This window comes from Budorcas taxicolor, chromosome 3 (genome assembly GCF_023091745.1).
Source record: "Budorcas taxicolor isolate Tak-1 chromosome 3, Takin1.1, whole genome shotgun sequence".
In the NCBI taxonomy this organism is placed as follows: Eukaryota; Metazoa; Chordata; class Mammalia; order Artiodactyla; family Bovidae; genus Budorcas; species Budorcas taxicolor.
The window spans coordinates 70,551,781-70,576,076 of NC_068912.1; the positions used below are offsets into that span (position 1 = coordinate 70,551,781).

The 24,296-nt window shown below is 36.8% G+C and overlaps 1 protein-coding gene across 1 annotated transcript in view; it reads right to left on the reverse strand.

Moving 5' to 3' along the window:
• TNNI3K (TNNI3 interacting kinase) overlaps positions 1-24,296 on the reverse strand; it is a 335,099-nt gene that overhangs the window by 224,339 nt on the left and 86,464 nt on the right. The window contains exons 6-11 of the mRNA XM_052637003.1: positions 14,494-14,592; positions 11,922-12,060; positions 6,236-6,380; positions 6,045-6,149; positions 1,447-1,541; positions 669-818 (exon numbers count right to left, since the gene is read on the reverse strand). Coding sequence (XP_052492963.1) covers positions 669-818; positions 1,447-1,541; positions 6,045-6,149; positions 6,236-6,380; positions 11,922-12,060; positions 14,494-14,592 — 733 coding nt within the window. The remainder of the gene's footprint in view (positions 1-668; positions 819-1,446; positions 1,542-6,044; positions 6,150-6,235; positions 6,381-11,921; positions 12,061-14,493; positions 14,593-24,296) is intronic.

Here is a 24,296-nt window from a genome sequence, read left to right on the forward strand (position 1 = left end):
CCAGTCACTGTGATAGGCAATTTGCACATATTATCTCATTTAATCTTTACAATCTCATGAAGTTGCTACTGTCTTCATTTTTCAGATGAAAAAACTAAAGTTCAGCAAGTATAAATAATTTGCTCAAGATTAGCATTATAGTTTGATTTAAGCTCCATGTTCTTCCAATCCAAGCTTTCACCACTTTGAGCTCAAATAAGTTTATACTTAAGCACTGAACATTGGTTCCCTTACTTTTTCAAATACAGGCATTGTTAGCAGGGTTAGATATGACAAATATGCATTCATTCTTTCTTTGCATTAATTTAACTTTAATAATTCAAATCCACATCCAAATTCTTCCATATAAGAGGTGAAGACTAGCCCTACATTTCCAACAAAGTAATTAACGTTGCCTATCACAATTTTGTTTCTCTAGGCACTAGAAATGTGACAGCTCCTTCTCTCTTCAAAATGCCAATGCCAAAAGTGCCTTCAGCTCACCTGCAGCCCTGGAGTTGCCTTCCCTACTGTACTCTTTGATCCACATTCCTAGTGATTCAAATACAATCTCCAAAGGAAATGGGAGTATACAAGTCATGGAAGCAGAAGAACTACTGATGTAATGACATCAACAGTGCTCACAGCTCAATGTTATCACTACAGCAATGCAATGGTGAAACATATACCTTTTTCATAAGCCCACATCAAACACGTTTGCTCATCTTTTTCCCCACTAGACCTGCTTGGATCACAAGCTACCAGATTCATATCAGCTCCATTATCCAGTAAGAACTGAACCAGGCGAATGTGACCATGGTAGCAAGCAGAGTGCAACCCTATAATAAAATAAGAATGAAAATATGAAAGGAGAAAAGGGAAACTGAACCCCAATTTTCAAAAGATAATCATTAACACATAATAGCATTGTTGCCAGATAGTCATTACCACATAATAGCACTGTTGCCAGAGATATATAACCAAAGCTGAGTTCTCTGACAGATAATTAATTCTATCTTTGAGAAAAAAAGACGTACTTTAAAGAAGCATCTGGTTGATATATAGAGAGACTACCTTTTGCTTAAGCACACTTTTTAGTATTTTTACATCCACTGTACTTACCAGAACAAACATTAGCATCTTTGTATAAATCAGAGAATAAAGACCTCAAGCAAACAAAAAAATTTTTTTTCAGCGGTAAACCAAGGGTAAGACAGTATGATCAGTGTGTTCCTGATGCAGGTCATAATGGATGCACTGACTGTAAATACTTTTGCACCAAAATGAAACTGACCAAAAGTCAGTCTGTTTTCTATTATCACCATGCACCATCAATTTAAAAAATGTCATTGATAAAATATTCCTCATCATTGGGGCTAACCACTGCCACTGCTCCCCTCCCTCTTGACCATACTTCTCTTGAGCATTAATATGCATCAGAAACTGTTGTTCTCACAACAGTCTTACCTGTGTGTCCGTCCCTTCCTTGGTGGTTGATGCTTATGACATTCTGATCAAGAAGAAATTTAACCAGGTCAATGCTCTTGCCATAAGTACAAGCACTGCAAAGATATAACAGGGGAAATAGAAGGCCTCTCTTATGGACTGAATGTGTCCCCTCCAAATTTAATATGCTGAAGCTCTGACTCCCATAACCTTACAATGTGACTATAGTTTAAAGAGGTATAATTTACAGAGGTAATTAAGTGAAAGTGGATTAATTAGGGTGGGCTGGGCCCTCATCAAATATGATTGGTGTCCTTACAAGAAGGAAAGATTAGAAGATTAGGACAGGGACAGGAGGACAGCTCATGAAGAGACAGAAAAGAAGGTGACCATTGGCAATCCAAAGAGAAAGGTCTCAGGAGAAACCAAACCTGACACCTTGATGTTGAGTTTTCAGACTCCAGAACTATAAGAAGATCACTTTCTGGTGTTCAAGGCACCTAAGGCATGGTATTTAATTATGGTAGCCCTAGAAAATTAAAGCAGCCCTGATTTACCCAGGCTATTTTAGATGCTGGTGTTTACATAAGAGTGCCAAAAAGCCAGAAAAGAGAGAAGGAGGAAAGGAGAGAGAAGCAGGGGTGATAAGTAAAAAAAAGCACAGAAAGCAATACAATCCTGAAGATTCTCAAAGATGAGCCTTTAAGAAAAGAGCTGTATAAAATTTCTAGGATTTTCTTATTAATTATTAAATAGTTCTTATGATATGACTTCTTTTCTAGGCATTCTGCAGGGAAACTGAATGGAATGAAGGAACCCAGGAAGGTTCTGAGAAATTTAAATGAAACATTACACTTGTGATTACCTCTGAAGCAGGAGAGACAGCCCTGTGAAATCTGATGCTAATTCCAGGTAGGTAGTGTCAAAAATAATTTGAACTGGAGGACACCCACTCAGTGACTTCAGAGAACTGGAGACCTGTTTGGTGTAGAAAACCCTTATACGCAGCTGGTATCTTGTGTTTGGAAGTGAGGTATTGTGTGTTATGGGACAGTACAGAAAAACAGGGATTTTTCCTTCCAGGTTTGTTCCAGAAGAGGTCATTCACTGAGTGTTACTATTTCCTCTTCCTGGGATGACTTTGCCTAAATCCTTTTTTTATCATGGATTCTTATTATTTTCTTTAAATAAAATGCCACTATTTATCTAGTTGAACTGATGTTCCCTCTATGAAGTCTTCTCATGAACCAAATGTTGAGTTCATTGTTATCTCCTCTGCTTCCTTGTTAGTTCAGTTTTATGGCGCTTTTCATATTGTGTTATGATAATGGATACACCTGTCTGTGCTTTGATGCCTTACAACAGAGTTTCCTTAAGGAGGGAAGGGATTGTGTCATGTCAATGTTCCTACCAGAGACAACACAATACAGCTCCTTAATAAGTTTCTCTTGAATAGCTGAGTGAATAAAAAGTCACTATTAGTGTAATAGATTCTATCACCATTAGTTATTTGTTAATAGGACTCTTAACACTATACTTTTAATATTTGTCTGAATTCCCTCATTGTTTCCTTTCAAAGTAACTATTTACAGGAAATGATAATTTCTGAACATACATATATATATATATATATATATGCAAGTGTGTATACAAATGTGTGTACATATAGCATATGAAAACAATAACAGAAATGTACTGAGTGCTATGTGCAAAGCACTGTGATTTGTACATAGAAAAAACCATAATTGTAGTGAGCTCTTCATGTAAAAGGAGTATTTCATATAAATATATACTTAAAATGAATAGAATATTAATATGTTGTTCCTAGTAGCCACAGGATTGTACAAAATAAAACAATTGAATACATACTTTTAACTCACTTCACTAATCTCCTTATATGCAGAGTACATCATGGTGAAATGCCAGGCTGGATGCAGCACAAGCTGGAATCAAGACTGCCAGGAGAAATATTAATAACCTCAGCTATGCAGATGACACCACTCTTATGGCAGAAAGCAAAGAGGAACTAAAGAGGCTCTTGATGAAGGTGAAAGAGGAGAGAGTTAAAAAGTTGGCTTAAAACTCAATATTCAAAAAATGAAGATCATGGCATCTGGTCCTATCACTTCATGGGAAATAGATGGGGAAACAGTGAAAACAGTGGTGAACGTTTTCTTGGGCTCCAAACTCATTGCAGATGGTGACTGCAGCCACAAAATTAAAAGACACTTGCTCTTTGGAAGAAAAGTTATGATCAACCTATACAGCATATTAAAAAGCAGAGACAATACTTTGCCGACAAAGTTCTGTCTAGTCAAAGCTATGGTTTTTCCCATAGTCATGTATGGATGTGAGAGCTGGACTGTAAAGAAAGCTGAGCACCAAAGAATTGATGCTTTTGAACTGTGGTTTTGGAGAAGACTCTTAAGAGTCCCTTGGACTGCAAGGCCATTAAACCAGCCAATCCTAAAGAAAATCAATCCTGAATATTCATTAGAAGGTCTGATGCTGAAGCTCAAGCTCCAATACTTTGGTTGCCTAATGCGAAGAGCCAACTGACTAGAAAAGACCCTGAGGCTGGGAAAGATTGAAGGCAGGAGGAGAAGGGGATGACAGAGGACTAGGTGGTTTGATGGCATCACCGACTCGATGAACATGAGTTTGAATAGGCTCTGGGAGTTGTTTATGTACAGGGAAGCCTGGTGTGCTGCAGTCCATGGGATCACAAAGAGTCAGACATGACTGATCAACTGAATAACACCACTCATATTCTCCTATGGACAATCTTCTGAAGGTGATGATAATCCTCAGATTATAACTGGTTTCAGTGTGTGCACAGAGTAGCAGAATGATTTGAAAACTAGACTGGGGTGTCAGCCTCCATAAAAATGACCTATTGGAAAAAGTGGACTTGAGTACCTCACAAATATCAGTTCTCCCGATTGCCCCCTTTAGGGACAAATTCCATGATCCACTTTGACTGAAGGCATGATCTAAAGAATTCATGCATCTGTTCTGTGACAGAATGTGTAGAAAATAGGCAAAATATTTTGGTACTAGATCATGAAGATACATAAAAACACAGCATTTGGAATTAGTCAGGCATTTAATTAGAGCAGGCAATGGCACCCCACTCCAGTACTCTTGCCTGGAAAATCCCATGCACGGAGGAGCCTGGTACGCTGCAGTCCGTGCGGTTGCTAAGAGTCGGACACAACTGAGCGACTTCACTTTCACCTTTCACTTTCATGCATTGGAGAAGGGAATGGCAACTCATTCCAGTGTTCTTGCCTGGAGGAGAATCCCAGGGATGTGGGAACCCTGGTGGGCTGCCGTCTATGGGGTCGCACAGAGTCAGACACGACTGAAGTGACTTAGCAGCAGCAGCAGCAACAGGCATTTAATACATAATTTTCTAGCCATAAGAATCTTTGGCAAGTTAGTTTTCTTGAGCCTCGATTTTCTCACTGGTAAAAAAGGGATAGTAAATCCAACTTCATACAATGGTGATGAGGATTAAATGAAATAATGGATGCAAATCATCCAGCACATATTCACTGTTCCATAAACGGAAGTTGTCTTCACCTCCCCTTTGGCTGACCTCTTTGCCTGGTAAGACAAATCTGGAAAACCCAAGTGAAACTTGACACGTTGATGCCTGATGCAGAAGTATAAGCTTAATTTTAGTTCAGTGTTAATCAGTAGTTAGTCTCTCATTTCTATCATTCACCAGCAAGGTACAGACACTATATAAATAACACGTTAGTCTCACGTACATGTTTTAGGTGTTACAAACCAGCCGAGAGATCTGCAATATGTAGGTGAATGTGTCTTATATTCAAGGTTTACTCAATTTGAATGACTACACTTTTATTTAATAAGCAAAACAGTAGCCTGTTAATGAGGGTTTTAAATTATATGGATATCTGCCTTCCTTTGGCACATTTTAGGGACTTATGCCTCTTGAGTTTTTATCAGCCCTTTTCTTCCCTCTCTCCTTCTCTTTTCTTTCTTAGTCACAACTTTTCCAAACCTAGATGTTCCTTCAGTGTGCTTTTCCAGAGCTCACTCTAAAGGACTCTAATGTATTCCCAGCAAGGAGTTAATGCCTTCTTATGTATCTCGGTGGCCACCCTGACTAAGCTCTTACAGGCTGACAGATGGATGTCTTAGATAGGTAGATACATTTGCACATAAGGTTTAAGTGGTAAGGAAAAAAATGTCACTTTTGATGCTGATGAATTCTGGTAATGAGATTCTTGTCGGAGGAGGATTATGGGCACTGCTCCTTTTGGCAGCTTTCTGCAGAGTGGAATGGAATAGAAGCAATATGCTTACAGATGTTGACATGCCTGTTGCCTTGGCAACATCAGCCCCTATCTTTGTAGCTGCTGCCAGCAAGGCAGCATCTGGCTCCAGCCCCATCTGCTGTACTGACTGCAACATCTGCCTCTACCTTTTCTTCCGTGCATCTAGCTTGGACTTCCTATCCTCCGCCTACCCTCTGCTCTCACTCTCGGACTGTAACATCTGCCACTATTCATTCTTGCTTTACGTACACGACTTCTGGTGTTGAGGAGTGTTCGCTTAGTGGCAATTGTGCTTAAATATTCCTTTACCTGTGAAAAGCTGTTTCACTGAAGATGTTTTCTTTAGTCAGACTTTCTATTCCTGATATTTGAATGATTTCCTTGGCAACTTCAAATTTGCCATTGTAGCATGCCCTAGAGATAAAGAAAATACTTTGAGAAGAGTAGGAAGGAACACACACTATACCTGGAGTACCTATGGAATGATACATAATACTCACAGGTGCAAAGGGGTGTCTCCATAGATATTGACGGCATGTGGCTGAACTTCTAAGTCACTCTGGAGCAGGTACGTCACTATACTGTGATGTCCAAAGCGAGAACAGAAATGGAGTGGAACATGATCTTCATTGTCCTGAGCGTTTACTGTCATCAAAAGAAAGATATGTTTTCTAGAATTCTCTATTTCTCAACCTCCTCCTGTGTAGTGTCAGGGACTTTTCTAAGTACCTAAGAGACTCCTGGGAATTGCCAATTAATGACAACAATAAAGAAAATTAAGTGCAACCGATTAAAAAAGTTATACTTCTCTTCTATAGCCCATTACCACATTAAGCAGGCTTTCTTCTAGCTCTCATAAATCTATGGGACACTTCTAATCAAATCTACCTTGCACAATGAAAGAGTTCAGGAAACTAGTAAGTATCTAAAAGGTACTCATGGCCTTATTTCTACAAGTATCACTGTTCAAACTGATTATACTTCCACCCCTCATGGAAGATGTTAAAAAGTTCAGACTCTGGACAGAGCATCATTTTCCCAAATATTGGCCCAATATATTAGCATGAGGCCTAGCATGCTGTATGTTTATAGTGCTATTTAGGAGGTTCTGATATTCCCTCAACTGAAAAATGTTATACTGTAATATACAAAACATGGTATAATGAAAAGACAACAAGTGATTCAGACCTCATTAATTGTTACCCAAGACAAGTGTTTAACATTAACTGCAGTTTTAAATTGTCCAATTGGTAGTGATCATTTGACTTTTTCTTTGTCCAGTCCAGCCTTATAACCTCTTCTGACATTTGGGAAATTCCCTATGTTGAAAGTACTAACTAGATGCCAAAATCACATTTTATCATAGAAGCTGGAAAAATGCTTTCCAAGTCTCCTTTGCAGTTAGGGCACAGGATTAGCACAGGGTGACCATATGTCCCAGTTTAGTGTTCTTATGCTAGCATAGTTTTTAATAGCAACACTTTCACTCTCAACCATGCCATGGTTGGACGCTTATCTGCAGGCTCTTCTATTCAACACGTTACTTCAGACTCTTACATCAGAGCTGATGACATACAAAAGCAGAGTCTCTTCTGTTTTGGGAAAGTAGCAGTGGTGGAATAGCTCCATCTAATTTCCAGTAGTAGTGTTTCCAGCCACAGACTGGGTACCCTGCATTGTTGGTGTCAGAAACACAAGGGCTGGTGTGTATGTTAGTAGGGGTGGAAGTGTGCCTCCAAAGGATTAATTTTTGGGGTGTGATTTTGGATACCATTTCTCTCTGTGAGAATGCCAAATCCAGTTTTTTGCTCTGTTCTGGGGAAGATTCTACGATAATTGATATCATTTAATATATTTCCTTCATGCTTAAATCAACAAGTGTTAGTTTCCAAATCTGGCAAATAAGAACACCTGACTGACACAATCATTCCTCAACAAGTAATAAATGATCAATATGCACCAGGCACTGTGCTAAGTGTTGTGGATATTGATTTCTTATCAGTTGATGGAATAACATTGTTGGGCAGCAGAAATGCTGAAAGGATTAAAGGAGATAATTTCGGGAAAGTATCTAGCATGATGGCTGCCACATATTAGACATCTAATAAAAATGTCTACTTTACCTTTTTACTAATTTCCCTCTCAGAAATTTACCAAATGCTAAGGCCTATAAGGTATAAACGCATAGAGTCTATGCCCTCAAATATTTTACAATCTAGTTGAATAGTCAATAATTATAGGCCTGAAGAAACACAAGTCAATACCAAGCTGCTAAATTGCGGATTTGCTTTAGCACAATTTTTAAAATTAAAAATAATCAGATCAACTGCTCTACAGCCACTTTTTGTTATTTTATTACTCTGTCCATCTGTGTAGAGGGCTTTATTCAAAATAGAAAAAAAATAGCCTTTAATATTCATTTTCATTATTATATGTAATAGAAATCATCCGTTGAACCAAAAAAGTTTATGGAAAGATTTTCTTTTAATAATAAGCAATAGGAAGGAAAAGAAAGTCAAGATACTAGTTTATTTTTTTAAAGTTCAAATAGAATAATCATTAACATCTAATGAGCATTGATTTAGGCCTTATAGCGGCTATATTTGTAGACAATGATTCTTATTTTATTGTTCTGTAAGATCTTAAGCCAAAAAGAAATCTTCAACAAAGTTACTGAACTCCTCCTCTCAGGGCTGTTATTGAAAAATGAATCTTTGAATCTTTTATATTAATGAGTGGCTCAGAAGGACACTCTTCCTTCAGAAGAATGTTCCTGGCTGTTTTGATTATCTTCCTTTTTAAGATTCTTTTCCTTTGTTCATATTCTGCTGGAAGTCAGGGAAAGTCAATACCATGAGTCAATGCTTGAGAACAGTAGGGAGTCCAGGGAATCAGGAGGTCACATGAGGATTCTTGAGGTCCAGAGGGGACATTGTAAAACAGAATAAAGCAGAATATTCCATTAATTCATGATTTTCCTTTGGCCAGCTCTGGCCCCACCCAACATTGTTCTTCTCTAGTTAAATCAATAAACTTCAAATCAGATTATTTCCTTGATAAATTATCAGCAGTAGCCTGGACATTATTCCCATCAAAGAAGATATTAATACCAACCAAAGGGACAGGCCAGGAGAAATCTGGATCAGATGCAGAGTTTATATATTATATATAACTCCATTTCTGCTTCAGCCATTCTGCTACCTTAATTTTGTCATAGACCAATTTGCAAAGATAAAAAAACATATATTATTATTATTATTATCTGAGGAAAACTGAATGTATGAATGATAGTCTGTTTGTTCTAACTTAATACATAATTTAGAGGTCTAAGGAAAGGAAAATTTTAAAGAAAGGAATACGTGTAAACCATTATTAGAAAAATATGTAGTCACTAGTCCTCTACCTTGAAGAGCATATGTGTTCAATAGTGTATTTTGAAAGGAAGAGTAATGAATATGTAGGTAGATGGATGCTACTTCCTGCTTAATTCTGCTCATTGATCTTAAAGATAGAATAAATGCTTCCATATTAACCCAGCAATATTAGCACATCCCAATAACTCAACTTCCAAATGTATCTTAAATAAATTTTCAGTAACAAATCTGTGTGATAGCTCTGACAAGATATATTTTTTTAAATAAATTACTTCTCTTTACTGACCATGTCCTAGAAACTTTTGTGACTTTTTCTGATATCCATGTCCATGTTAACAAAATTATATCTTCATCAGATGACAGAAATTAATAGTTTCTAAACTTAAAAATTTCCGTTTTTAACTCTGTATCTCTATTTTTAGAAATACAAAAAGAATTTAACTTTGTACCTATATTTTTACAGATGCAAAAAGAACTGTATCTCTATTTTCTTCTTATGGAGTCAAGCAATATTTGACCTTTTCAATCTCAATCAACAAGCATTATGTGTCTCCTTTTTCATTTCCCTACAAGGTATAAAGAAGACTAGGGACTTAAAACATATGTGACTGAATAGGTCAGTCTCCTAAACATGCTGAACATGCTTTCGGAATTACATTTTGGTTAATTTTATAACCTTAATTTATTTTCATTTGTGATGTCCTGTTACCATGGAAACATAATGTAAATACCAGATTTCAAATTGTGCTCCTTTTGGGGTCATTCATTTACTCCTCCCCTTATGTCCATTAACCACAGGCAAGGTTCAGACCTAAAATAAATCATCTGAAGGCTTAGATATATTTTAGAGTAAGTGAACTAGCTGATAATAAATCTTGTGCAGCATCCACTAGCACTAAAGATTTTCTGGTTTATTCTTTGCAATTGGTTTAAGTGCAAAAGGGACTTAAATATCAATTGTGTATTAGAAGGAAATACAATGCTTAAAAATCTGAATCATGTCTCTTGATTCTTTTAAAAAAAATGATTGAGTAGGAGGCATTAGAGTGCTTCTGTGAGTCAGAAAGGAAATGCTAAAAATTATATCATATGATGCCGGTATGTACAGGGAATACGGGTGCAGCACACATTTCAATGCCTTTTGTAGAAGAGTCCTTTGATCCTGGAGACATGCTGATCATAAATGACACTCATTTTGACACCACTGAGCTTTGGAGTTGTTCAGAGGAATAAAAGGCTGAGGTTGGCATTGATAATAAAAGGAAGAATGTGAGCAGTTCCTGACCCCTTGGAAAAGTGAGGCAGTTTCAAACACAATTATGTGCTCAGTGATTCACACTAGTATACTTCTGACTATTCTAAAACAACAGAATCAAAGAGACTGCTTAAATAAGGTCCAAGGAACAGCGCTCCTTGCATCCTGACAACACAGTTTGTTTATGATAATGCTATAGAAAAATTCCTGATTTTCTGTACACTGGCTCAGAAAATGATAGAAACTACATTTCTCAAACATTGCCAAATAAAACGGTCCTGTTTCCAACATGGAAATGAAACTGCCTTAACCTCTTGCCACAGTTGTCCCTGGGAGCCTTTGTGTTTTCCTTATGAGTAGACGGAAACATCGATTAGTTTTATTAACTGAATATCAGTCTCAACCTTGGACCAAGGAAATGGCAGTTCTAGAGCTTTGACAACCTTGTGCTTTTGGAAATGTGCATCATTTCTGCTGCAAAGGCCAGCAGTTCTTACAGCTGGGCTTTTAATTAGGTCTCTTGAGGGTCAGTGGAAGAAGGCTGGATATGCCTGAGAGAATTTAACAACAAGATGTAACTCTGAGTGAATCTGTGTCAAGAAATAAAGTTTGTGAGGAAGATAGAAAAAGAGAGAGAAAGAACTTTTCTTTAAAACTTTCAGTTTTCCAAAACACATTTTGTAATTTAAAAACTAAAAAAGTTGCAGAAAATTTTATTCTATTAAATGCATCTAAAATATTTCTGTGTATTCTAAAGCTTTTTTCCAAAACTGACCACACTCTAACTCTATTTCCATTTAAAATAATAGTAGTCTTAAATACTGAGGTGGATGTGGGGAGTAACATGGAATGCTCATATATAGCTGTGGGAATGAAAAATAGTGTAAATATTTTGGAAAGCTGTCTGAAATTTCTCCCAAAGTTAAACATGTATATGACCTTTGATTCAGCAATTCTCTCTCTCTCTCTCTCTCTCTCTATATATATATATATATATATATATATATATATATATATCTTCATTTTCTAAAAAACAGGAAAAATTAACCTATGGCAATAATAGAAGCCAGAATATTGATTATCTTTGGTGATGAAAGCTATTTACTAAGAAGTGGGCACAAAGGATCTTTCCAGGTGAAATATTTGCAACCTTCCAGATAAAAATACTATATCTTGATCTGGAGGCTTTTGTGTATGTCTATTCAAAAGGAAATATTCACTTAATACTCAGTTAAGATTTGAGAATTTTGCTACATGTAAGTTTTACCTCAATTAAAGAAAATATTAGTGAGTAATAACAAGTAGGAAAAACTTAGAAAAAACCCTTACTTTTATGGTCATACCTAATATATTAAGTTGAAATAAAATATGCAAAGAAAGATTAACATATAGGTTTAATTAATATATTAAAAAAATAAATTATGACTTGAGGAACAAATTAGGACTTGAAAACTAGAATCAATCAACTTCATGATTATTCTCTAGCAAATAAGTAAAGTAGAAGAAAAAGTATACATAAAGTAAAAGACTTCAAAATTCTTCTAACCATAATCTTACCATCTGCTTTGCTGCCTTCTTCCACCAAGAGTTTTGCAATATTAAAGAATCCTTTTGCAGATGCTAGGTGGAGGGGCCTATCTCCAACTTCACCACTTACATTTACATCAGCACCAAATTTCAAAAGGAGGCGAGTTACCTAAAGGATCCAAACATTTGAGATTAGTGTCAAATGTCAAATAATAATGCAATGCTTTCAGCAGTATGGAAGGAGACATATCATTAAGATGTTCTTTTGGTTAATTTTTGCCTGAAAAAAATCCTAACTCAATTGGCCTAAACAATAAGGCATTTATTATTATATCACCTAGCAAGAAATTAAAACCTGGAGCAATTTCAGAGTTCGGTCTTCATTGTACATAAACAGTCTTCTCTAAAGTCACCCATAATCATCTCTGAACAATCCTTTAAATTCTGGCCAGAGTCAGCAGTGTTTATGTGATTCTTCATTTTCATAGCGACTTCATGCATAGGTCACCAATGGTCATCCTGTGATCAGGATTCTAGGTCCTGTTTTGATTTGTGAGTAAGCAGGAGATAGCCATACCTGCCTTTAGCATCTTCCCACACTGGTTGAGATTCACAGCTCAGGAGTCTTCCAGGGGTTGTTTCTGGTAATTTATGGGATTTGTTCAAATTATTTACACATTCACTTAGGATTCTTTCAAATACTTTTTCTAAACTTGACATTGTTTCCTCTGGGAATTTCAGAAGTCATCACAGTGATCCCAAGAGATAAGTTAAGTTGTACCAGTGCCATTAAAATAACAGTTACGGGAGGACTCCTCAAAACTCTTGACCATTGAGGGCCTTCCACTGTGGTCCAGGCGTTAAGACTTTGCCTTCCAATGCAGGGCGTGTGGGTATGATCCCTGGTCAGGGAACTGAGATCCCACATGCCTTGCAGCCAAAAAACCGAAACATAAAACAGAAGCAGTATTGAGACAAATTCAATAAAGACTTTAAAAATGGTCCATATCAAAAAAATCTCTAAAAACAAGTCTTGACCACTGACGCATCAGCATAAATGTGAATTCAAGCTCTGAAACTATTTTGTGGCAGCAAATAAATATATTTTGGGCAGAAGCCTCTCAAGAATATGGTATACATTTGATAGAAATCTAGGTGGAAAAAATAGCTGGTGGAATGTGGGAGAACTTCTTATTGTGTGCAGTGGGTAAAGAAGAAAGGCTGTGAAATTGGGCTTCTATTTTTTCGTTATGTCACTTTGAGTAAATGATTTGGCCTTTTCAAAATTCAGTTTCTCCATTGCTAAGATGGGAATACCTCATAGGGTTGTTGTGAGGATTAAATAAATTATCACACATGAAACACTTAGAAAAGTGCCTGGTACTCAATAAATGATATCAGAAGAGGTAGCACCAGTGTGGAATGTGTGTTTTATTCATTTGTTGGCTAATGGGTACACCAATGTTTAATACAGGAGAAAGCTGAACAGTAGTAGACATTTAGTTTCAGGAACCTTGCACTCCTAAGCAGATATTTCCACTTATACAGACTCCACAAATTCTGATTATGTGACTTTATAATGGACAGATTTAAACTATCATTGAAATCGATTGTCTATTAAGCACTGTTATTATGTACCTAGGAAATATTGCTCTTGGTACAAAACATCTACTCTTCCACTTAAAAATAAGTAAATAAACAAAGGCCAAGGAACATGGCATATCAGGCACATTTATAAACCAAATGTGCCATCTCCATGTCAGCATATTTTAGTAAGTGACAATAGCATCCATAAATTACTTATGTGCTGTCTTTGCACATAGAAAGTGAGTCCCTTATCATAAAAGGGCCATCCACATTTTAGCATAATTTTATAATACTGTGACTATATATTCAGGGAAAGGAAACAAATTTAACACTCCACATAACATGCAGAGAAGCTCTTTATGTTTCTGCTGGGTGATGAGGTTAATCGCCAAAGAGGATGACTTAACAAACAATGTGCATTGTGTATATCCTGCCTGTGCCTGAAATCAGAAAAAGTTTGGAGTTTTTCATCACTTGAGCTTTGGACCCTGTACTTTCAGAAGCATTTTCAGTACCCAGCTTTCCAGTGCACTCCAGTGCACTCTGAGCAGCACATCAATGAAATGAGCAATCTTCCCTAGCTAGAGGTCACGCTTCACAAGCTTGAGAGTGTCCAGGCATATGCCAGCCAGCAAAGAAATAAAGGCACAATGACTGGAACAGCACAGAGACAAAAATAAGTTTGATTTTCAACTTGGGGTCCTCAGGAAGTGCAATAGCATGACCTCTACAAAGGTGTAATTCTGCTGCATAACTGAGTAATACTAGAGATCTAGGGAGATAAAATGAGGAGGAATGAAAATGGTCAGTCAAAATGAATAACTTGGTAGCTGCTATTTTTCTGTGGCTCTACAAAAGCTTTTCAAGGGTGGAAGTGATGAGAAGATGGCAAAAATGATTCAAAGGATATCTCAAGTAGCCTTTCTTTGAATATAGTACACTTTAAGAAAACCCTGGAACACTTAAGCGACGCCCCAGGCTTTGGACTTACCTCGTCACTTACTTACACACTTACCTGTTCACGCCCATAGTGTGCTGCAATGTGCAGTGGAGTGAAAAAAACTGAGTCTTGAACATTGACATTAGCTCCATGCTGCAGAAGCACATCGGCAGCCTGGATAAAAAAGAGCTGGCTTAGGAGATTCACTGGGGGCATCTGTCCAACAAATTCATTTTACAATTAAAATGTATTAATATAACTCGTCTTTAGGAGTCACCATTCTAAAACACAGTATTTTTCCATCTCCCTTCTTTGAAATCTCCAATGGCTTGCTTCTGCCTAGAAAATAAAAGCCAAGCTCCTTACTATGGTATTCAAGGTCCTCTCAATCTGATGGTATCCTTGAAAATGTACTTTCCATGACTCTCTTTCATAAACCCAACTGCACAATCAAACTGCCTCCATTTCCTACTTCTCTGAGTCTTTGTTCACATTATTTCCTCAGTCAGAAGTTCTCTTCTGCCCAATCTACAGATATTTACACCCAAGCTAAATGCCATCTCCTCCAATATTTCTTTACTTTCCCTCTATTTGTTGCCAAATTATTTGCTAAAATTGTCTTTCTTCCTTTTACGTCTCGCTCAACTTTCTTTCATACTATTTAGAACATTTACAAATTTATATACGTGCCTTATCACCCTTATTAAAGACCAAATTCTTTAAGGACAAAATGTATGCCAAATTCATCTATATAATTCTACCCTAGCATGTTGCCATGAAAATAGTAATCATTCAATAAAAATTTGTTGAATGAATGAGTGATTAAAACAAACAAAAACCAGCAGGAGCTATGGACCAACTGCCTTCATGGAAAGGCACAGACTGCCAACAAATCTGCTGACCCTTTAGATTTATTGTACCAAAGACTCATCTCCAAGCCTCTTTTCTCTAGAAAACTGATTGAAGTCATTTCCTCCAGATGTGTTCTTTTTCACTGTAAATTTTTCTAATGTACTCTCTGTTCCTTAGCTGGTAAAATAATATATATTTGGGGAAATTTTCAAAAGTCTGTTAGTCTTAGAAGAGAGAACATGAAGCTGAGATCAAAGAGCTCAAGGAACATCTGTTCCCACACCTCTTCTTTTCTCTTCTATGCCTTCATCCTAAGTCGAGGGCATAAATGGTAACTGGAGTGCCTCTGTCTCACCCCAAAACATAGAAAGATAGGTTCCACTCTCCCATTTTAAAGGTAAAGACACTGAGCCTCAAGAAGGATTTTTAACCTATCTGAGGTCATACAGTTAATAAGAAGCAGAACTGGAATTCAAATTTTGGCTTGTTTGAAGTTTCTTTGCATCAGCTCCTTCCTGTGACCTTGATTGCATTAACACTAACCTTTAAGCAAATGAACTAACTGAATCAACCTCAGGTAAAATGAAGCTTTCTGTCAGTAGAAGCTTGTTAGATTCAGCTTGGAATTGAATTCTGGAACCATTTATATCAAATGTCTGCTATCTTAGACTTCACATGCCTGTGAATTCAATCTTGGGAACGTTTAAAGGAGGTCAAATATGATCAAGGTAAATGGAGCTTTTTACAAATTCTCTTATTTTAAACATAGCATACAATAAAGTAGACAGCATGAATTTTTATTGTAAAAAGGATTCTCAAATGTTAACATATAGACCCAATTTCTTAGGCATAGTTCCAGAACTTACTTTCATTCTAAAAGATAAGGGCTCTTAGTCCAATGTAATTTTTTCCTAAGTTTGCACTTATCCAGTTATTCAGAAGGTCAATCTTTTGGCTCAATATTCATTAATTATGAAGTGTTGGCCTTCTGAGAAACTGTCAAAATGTAAGATTTAATGAAACCACACAGAGTCATTATTGAACTGTAGGTTTTAGTTTGTTTTAAAATTCAAGAAAATAGTTAACCATTGAGAGCAATGTACATTGGAATTATCTGAATAATTTCACAGGCTATTTATATACATTTAATGCATCTATTGGTTCTTATGATATTTCAAGTCATGATAGGGAGTATATCTCCTACCAATTTTACGGGGATACAATGTATCATGATATACAAATATGCTTGTCATTGTGGTTAAGATAAACGCACTAATATTAATGCTTAGGCTGGAACATATATCCATTAAATAATTTCAACCATGCTTCCCCTAATCTAGAACCTGAAAGAGTGGGTAGATCAATTTCATCTCCTTTCCACTACATGAAGTCCCATGAAGTCCCAGACTGAATCGCTTTTATTCACCACTATGCTAAATATATAATAGGCATCCAGATAATTATTGAATTGGACTGTATTTCTAGTTAAAAAATAGGAATATATATCTATTAGTCATAAAGGAATTTAAACATTAACAATTAGGACCCAAATATATGATAGAAATTTTTCAATAGTTCAACACACACATTTATTGATCCTTTACTCCGAATTAAACTTTAGTAAATCCCAAGTGCTTGCTCCATGCCAGGAACTGTCACTGGCATTTTTACATACAATGTCGAATTAAGTTTTCTGCTGGCCATAAAATTCTGTTATATTAAATAATTTTGAGAAAATCCATAGTTTTGATTTTTCTCCCCCAAAATAATAACAAAACTACTACTGAAACTGTATACTAGAAAAAAATCTTATAACAGAAAGGATGTCTTAATAATCTTTAAACTCCTTAAAATAAAGAACTTTATCATACTTAGATTTGTATAAATGATATACATATACATGAGTATATATATTATTATTATTATTAAAGAACCAAGATTCAAACATTCAGTTCAGTTCAGTCGCTCAGTCGTGTTTGACCCTTTGAGACCCCATGAACCGCAGCACACTAGGCCTCCCTTTCCATCACCAACTCCCGGAGTTCACCCAAACTCATGTCCATTGAGTCAGTGATGCCATCCAACCATCTCATCCTGTCTTCCCCTTCTCCTCCTGCCCTCAATCTTTCCAAGCATCAGGGTCTTTTCAAAGGAGTCATGTCTTCGCATCTGGTGGCCAAAGTATTGGAGTTTCAGCTTCAATATCAGCCCTTCCAATGAACACCCAGGACTGATCTCCTTTAGGATGGACTAGTTGGATCTCCTTGCAGTCCAAGGGACTCTCAAGAGTCTTTTCCAACACCACAGTTCAAAAGTATCAATTCCTTGGTGCTAAGCTTTCTTTATAGTCCAACTGTCACATCCATATATGACTACTGGAAAAATAATAGCCTTGACTAGACAGACCTTTGTTGGCAAAGTAATGTCTCTGCTTTTTAATATGCTGTCTAGGTTGGTCAGAACTTTCCTTCTAAGGAGTAAGTGTCTTTTAATTTCATGGCTGCAATCACCATCTGCAGTGATTTTGGAGCCCCCGAAAAGAATGTCCACCACTGTTTCCACTGTTTCCCCATCTATTTGCCACAAAGTGATAGGACCAGATGCTATGATCTTAGTTCTTTAAATGTTGAGTTTTAAGCCAGCTTTTTCACTCTCCTCTTTTAATTTCATCAAGAAGCTCTTTACTTCCTCTTCACTTTCTGCCATAAGGGTGGTGTCATCTGCATATCTGAGGTTATTGATATTTCTCCTGGCAATCTCGATTCCAGCTTGTGCTTCTTCCAGCCCAGCATTTCTCATGATGTACTCTGCATATAAGTTAAATAAGCAGGGTGACAATATACAGCCTTGATGTTCGGGTATTCTTTATTGATGAAACGAATAAGCATGACAAAGTGTCTGTCACAAAGTCATTGTTTTATGAGCACAAAAAATGGGTTGGAGCTCTTTGTTTTGATAGGAAAAGAATTACTATACATTATTCACTAAAAATATTTTCATTTGCTAGTTGACTTCTCAAAATATCCAAGTAGAATCTCTACAATTTCCAGGTTGTAATTTAAATACTTATTCGAACATTCTGCTCTTTCTTCCTAGAAAGTTTCTGTTTTCTTTCTCTGACTGTAGTATACCTAGTCTCAAGGCCAAGCTCAGTTCCCAGGTCCTCTGAGAACCTTTCACAAATACTTTACTGTATTAAACATTTCTTTCTTTAAATGCTTATATTATTTATTCTCACAACTCAATCTTTTCATTAATTATCACTGTGTGTAAACCACTATTATACAAAAATTAATTAAACTATTTTTATCATGTTCTGAACTTGTCTCAGCGAAGTGTAGGAAGTTTTGATTCCAGATTAAGAAGGATTTTTCACCTGAGACGTGAACGTGAAGTTGCTCAGTCGTGTCCGACTCTTTGCGACCCCATGGACTGTAGCCTACCAGGCTCCTCTGTTCATGGGATTTTCCAGGCAATAGTACTGGAGTGGACTGCCATTTCCTTCTCCAAGGAATCTTCCGACCCAGAGATCGAACCTGAGTCTCCCACATCGTAGACAGACGCTTTACCGTCTGCGATCCCAGCCTAAAGGCCGAGACCTGAGACCTGAGACACTGGGATTTAAGCCTTCTAACTAGAAGAGTTATACCTTATCATTTTAAATTCCAGATATTTAAAAAGTAATGCCTACAAGAGAAAGGTCCTCATTGTTCTTATTTGCTGAATGTTTCTGCTACAGCATGGCTTTAACTTATTGACTTACACCCAACTGGCTTCCGACTATGAACTTCATCTTCTGAAAATCAGTGACAATGATGAAGAAGAAAAAAATGACTACATCAATAGGAGCTAAATGTCTCATGGAAGAGAAAGTAAAGTAAGGTAAATTCTACATGGGATAAAATGGCAATCAATCAGAGCTGAAATTCCCAAAATTAAATATAAGAGTTTTATACCTAGTAGACTTTCCATAGATATCTACACTTTGAAATTAAGTTTTTCTTTGCTTTATTTAAAGTGATATCTCATTTCTTGTGACTTCTTTGGAGTCTCCCTCAAATTCATACTTACATTGATGTTCTCCTTAGGATTTGTAGTTTGTTTAGAGCCACAGTTTTCTCTTCTATATATCTTTATCTAACCTTTACTATTGAGACTTATAGAGAACAGAATCATGACTCTCTTTTGGGATAATACCCACTTCCATTTAGTAGAAAATCTATATTAACAAAGTTTTAGAAGAAAATGTTTTTGAAAGTTTATGCCTCAGGAAATCAAAATGATCCCAAAGATTTTAATATGCAAGTTGATTTAGATTTGAAAATTTTCAATGCTCCCAGTTCTAACTTTCAGTGTGTGTGCTCAGTCACTCAATCGTGTCCAGTTCTTTGCCACACCATGGGCTATAGCCTACAAGGTTCTTCTGTCCATGGAATTTTCCAGACAAGAATACTGATCGGGTTGTCATTTCCTCCTCCAGGGGATCTTCCTGACCTGGGGACAGAACCCACATCTCTGGTGTTTAACTTTCAATAACCCACTCCAATTGTGTCCCGTTGAACAATTACCCTCTCTTCTAAACTTTTCATTTTTCTTCAAGAGTAGTCTGCATCTTTTATTCACATATTCTCACCTCTTAATCACTGCTCAGCCCACCTATAGTCTGGCTTCAGACCAGAATTTCCAAACTTCAGGGAAATTTCTTTGGAAAATGACATCAAAGATCGCCCAACTGTCAATTCCAATGTATATCCTTGGGTCTTTCCCTTATTTTAACATTTCTCCAGCATTTCTTATGATTTGTCTTCTCCTTAAGATCCTATCCTTCCTTAGACTGACTGACATAACGATCTTTGAGTTTAATCCCTACCTCTCTGCCAGCTTTTTATTATCCTCTAGAGGTCACTCTCTGTTTATCTCTCTCTTTTTTTTAAGGAATGTATTGTTACATTTATTTAGATTTTTTTTTGTATATGTAATTTTATTTTATTTTATTAAAAAAAATTTTTTTTAACTTTACAATACTGAGTATTTCTCCAGTGTTGCTTTTTTATCACTAACATTGGATTGCCTCCTGATTTCCTTTGTCTGCTTTAAATGCCTTGAATTAGTTAAGATAATACACGGAAATCATTTAGGACAAAACTTGGTAAGCTAAGAGGACGTGTTCAGTGTTAATTATTAACTATCTTGCCTTAAACATTCTCTAGTTGATTCTGTCTATCACTATTGCTACCACTGCTGCTACTAATACTGGTACTATTTCTACAACACACATACACAAACAAACACACACACACTTCTCTCTCCAGATGCATGTATTTTACCCAGATTCCCCCAATATGGGGTCTACCTTACTTAGCAACTCAGAATTTGATTAGATGGGGGCTTCTCAGGGGGCTCAGTGGTAAAGAATCTGCCTGCCACTGCAGGAGATGCAGGTTTGATCCCTGGGTCAGGAAAATCCCCTGGAGTAGGAAATGGCATTCCAGTATTCTTGCCTGGAAAATTTCATGGAGAGAGGAGCCTGTTGGGCTACAGTCCATGGGGTTGCAAAGAGTTGGACACAACTGAGCTACTGAGCAGCAGCAGCAGACTGTTTATATATTTCCCCTGTTTCCCAATTACTTACTCTGGGTTTATTTCAATGATTTCATCTTTATCACTTGCCCTTTGATTTTTGGTAATGTGAATGAAGCATTAGAATGTGTGCTTTGAGAATGCTGTTATTTAGTTGCTCAGTTCTGTTTTTTTTTTTTTTGCAATGCCATGGACTGTAGCCCAGCAGGCTCTTCTGTCCATGGGCTTTCCCAGGCAAGAATACTAGAATGGGTTGCCATTTCCTTTTCCAGAGGATCTTCACAACCCAGGAAGTGAACCTGCGCCTCCTGTACTGCAGGCAGATCCTTTATGACCGAATCACTATGGAAGGCCACCTATGAGCTCATATTTAGCTAAATAAGGATATCTCACAACAATCTCATGGCTGCTGCTGCTGCTGCTGCTAAGTCGCTTCAGTCGTGTCTGACTCTGTGAGACCCCATAGACGGTAGCCAACCAGGCTCCCCCATCCCTGGGAGTCTCCAGGCAAGAATACTGGAGTGGGTTGCCACTGTTACTAATAATCCCATTTTAAAAATAGGAAAAATAAGGTTAAGAATTACACAGTTTTAAGGAAAAGCACCAAAATTTAAACTCGAATCTATAGATGTCCAAAGAATCATACTACTCCACAGTGTTTTTCTTCTTACGTGTGCTATTGTTTGGGGGCAGCCTATAATTGCTTGCCACCTCAGACAGTTCTATACAGGATATAGCCTTGGTTGATGTTCTTCAAGGATTTTCAAGGACATTTGTGTAGCCAGTATATCAATAAGTATGATTCTGACTTTGTAATTGCTTGCAGATAACTGAAAAAAATAAAAAGTTATTCTAAGTAGACATTATATGTTAGGGAACTTGAAGAATCATATATACTATGACAAGACTTTTAGAATTTTTCCTGAATTTTTTCCGTGAAGGGTTTGACCAACAGATTTCCAGCAGAGCAAAATATATTCTGATTTGCACCTTAAAAAGATCCTTCTGGTAATAGTATAGCAAATAGACTGAAAAGACAGCAAACTAGAAGCAGAGTGACCAGCTAGCAGGGTTCAGCAGCCAGCTAAAAAGAAAAAGATAAGGATAAAAATGGTCTAGCAGATAAAATGACGTAGTAGTAGTATCCAAGAGATGGAGAATGGACTTTAGCGATATTAAGACGATACAATTGCATGACTCAGCATATTGGGGGAAGGGGGAGATGATGGAAGTTATTACCAGATGATGACTATAAAAGAGGAAGACTATAAGGAGAAATAAGCATGAGGGTAAAACTGTGTCTAATTTGCGAATTTAAGAAGTAGGAACATCACCTATAGTTTCTCTCAGGTTAATCACTTAACATATTTAGTTTATTCTAGTTCCCTTTAGCAATTCATTGTGAGCTTATCCAACACCACAGCTGTTTCAGCTGGGGTTGATCCCTCAATCAAAATGCAAACATAATTCCTGAGTTTTTAAACAACTACCAAAAGCTATGCCAATTAAAAAAAACAATAATCGCTTATCCATTTGTATTTAAGGCTTCATTACCTAGCATTTTAGATCATAACATTGCCTTAGATTTATCATAAGCACTTCTTTTGATTTTATGCTCTATTTTCTGTAAAAAATTTTAACTGTATATATACTGACTTCTCTACACCCATTACAACTGTTAAGTGAGAACTCCCTATCATATAGTTACAGAGGTTTTTCATTTATTTTTGTAAACTAAATGAATATTGAATATTTTTGTAAAGACTTTTTATTTTACCTGACATAGCTCTAATTAAATATTTGAGTACAAAAACGTACTGGAAAATAGTTTCTTCAGGCTGTCACAGAAATGAGGCTCTCTTATGTGATCTTTCTCTTATTATCTCAGGTTAAAATTAAATCTGGTCTGAAAATTACTCAGAAAATGATTCCACAAGATAACATTATCAAAGAAATTAAAGGGACACTTCATATTCTTATGTTGTAGAAATAGAGCTTAAAGGTATATCAACTTATATACATAAAGTAAAAGAATTCCATTGATTATACAAGCCTATAGTTTCTCAGGAAATTATAATAATGTAAGTAGAAAAGCTGGTGGATGAAGAGTGATGAGAAGCTGTGAGGTCAAGGCTGGAGCTACAAGTGGGATCATTTTAGAGAAGTAATAATTGAAGTTAAGTGATAACAACCGTTCCATAGGTAAAAGGAGATACTTGAGGGCTATTTATGGCTAAAAAGTGGGAAAGAATGAAGCCAGCAAAGGGAAGAGAAGAGTCATCCATGAAAGAAAAGGAGAACAAAGGAATGATTGTTAAGGAAGCCCATGGAAGAGAAATTTTAAAGAAAAGACAGGCTAAATTTTCTGAGCCTTCCAGCTAATCGTCGTCTTGCTGTGCTATTTTCTTTCTTATATATATTCTTTTTTGCAGCATTTCCTTATGTGAGGGTCTTATTTTAAAATCCCTGGCTGAGAAAACAGGCTTTCTATGTTTACTGTGTTATGAATACATCATGTTCTATGCATTTCGAAAGCCACAATTTTTTCTTCCTTATGAGATTTATTTTTATAGCTTGCCAAAGGTCCAGCATTTTTCGGCTATACTGCAATTGTAGAGACTTGAAAATTGTAGTACGAGTTAGGCTCACTCTCATGGATGATCTTCCTTACACTGCCTATACCCTAGACATTGTAACCTGACAAAGAATTTTCTCATGACCTGTCCTGCAGCCCATGACACCTACTGAAAATCATGTAATTTGCCTCTACTTGAAAAATAAACTTCTAAATTACAGTTTGAAGGTGAGTTGCAGTCAACTAATAGAACATAGTTCAGTTCAGTTCAGTACAGTTCAGTCGCTCAGTCGTGTCTGACTCTTTGAGAACCCATGGATCCCAGCACGCCATGCCTCCCTGTCCATCACCAGTTCCTGGAGTTTACCCAAACTCATATCCATCGAGTCGGAGATGTCATCCAGCCATCTCATCCTCTGTCTCCCCTTTTCCTCCTGCCTCCAATCCCTCCCAGCATCAGGGTCTTTTCCAATGAGTCAACTCTTTGCATGAGGTAGCCAAAGTATTGGAGTTTCAACTTCAGCATCCGTCCTTCCAAAGAACACCCAGGGCTGATCTCCTTTAGGATGGACTAGTTGGATCTCCTTGCAGTCCAAGGGACTCTCAAGAGTTTTCTCCAACACCACAGTTCAAAAGGACCACATAAAGATTTTGGCTCTTAGATAAAAATGATTAATAAGAATCTTCCTAAAAAATATTTCAAAGATCAATTTATTTCCACCAGCAGGGATTTAAAAATCAAAAAAGACAACAGTTAAGTCTCAGGTTCAGGGGTTAGTCCTGTTTCAAGCACACTATACAGAATGTTTAGGGCTTTTCTTTTTGAGCTTCCTCATTAGATAAGGCAGAAAACATTATTTGATAAACTGCA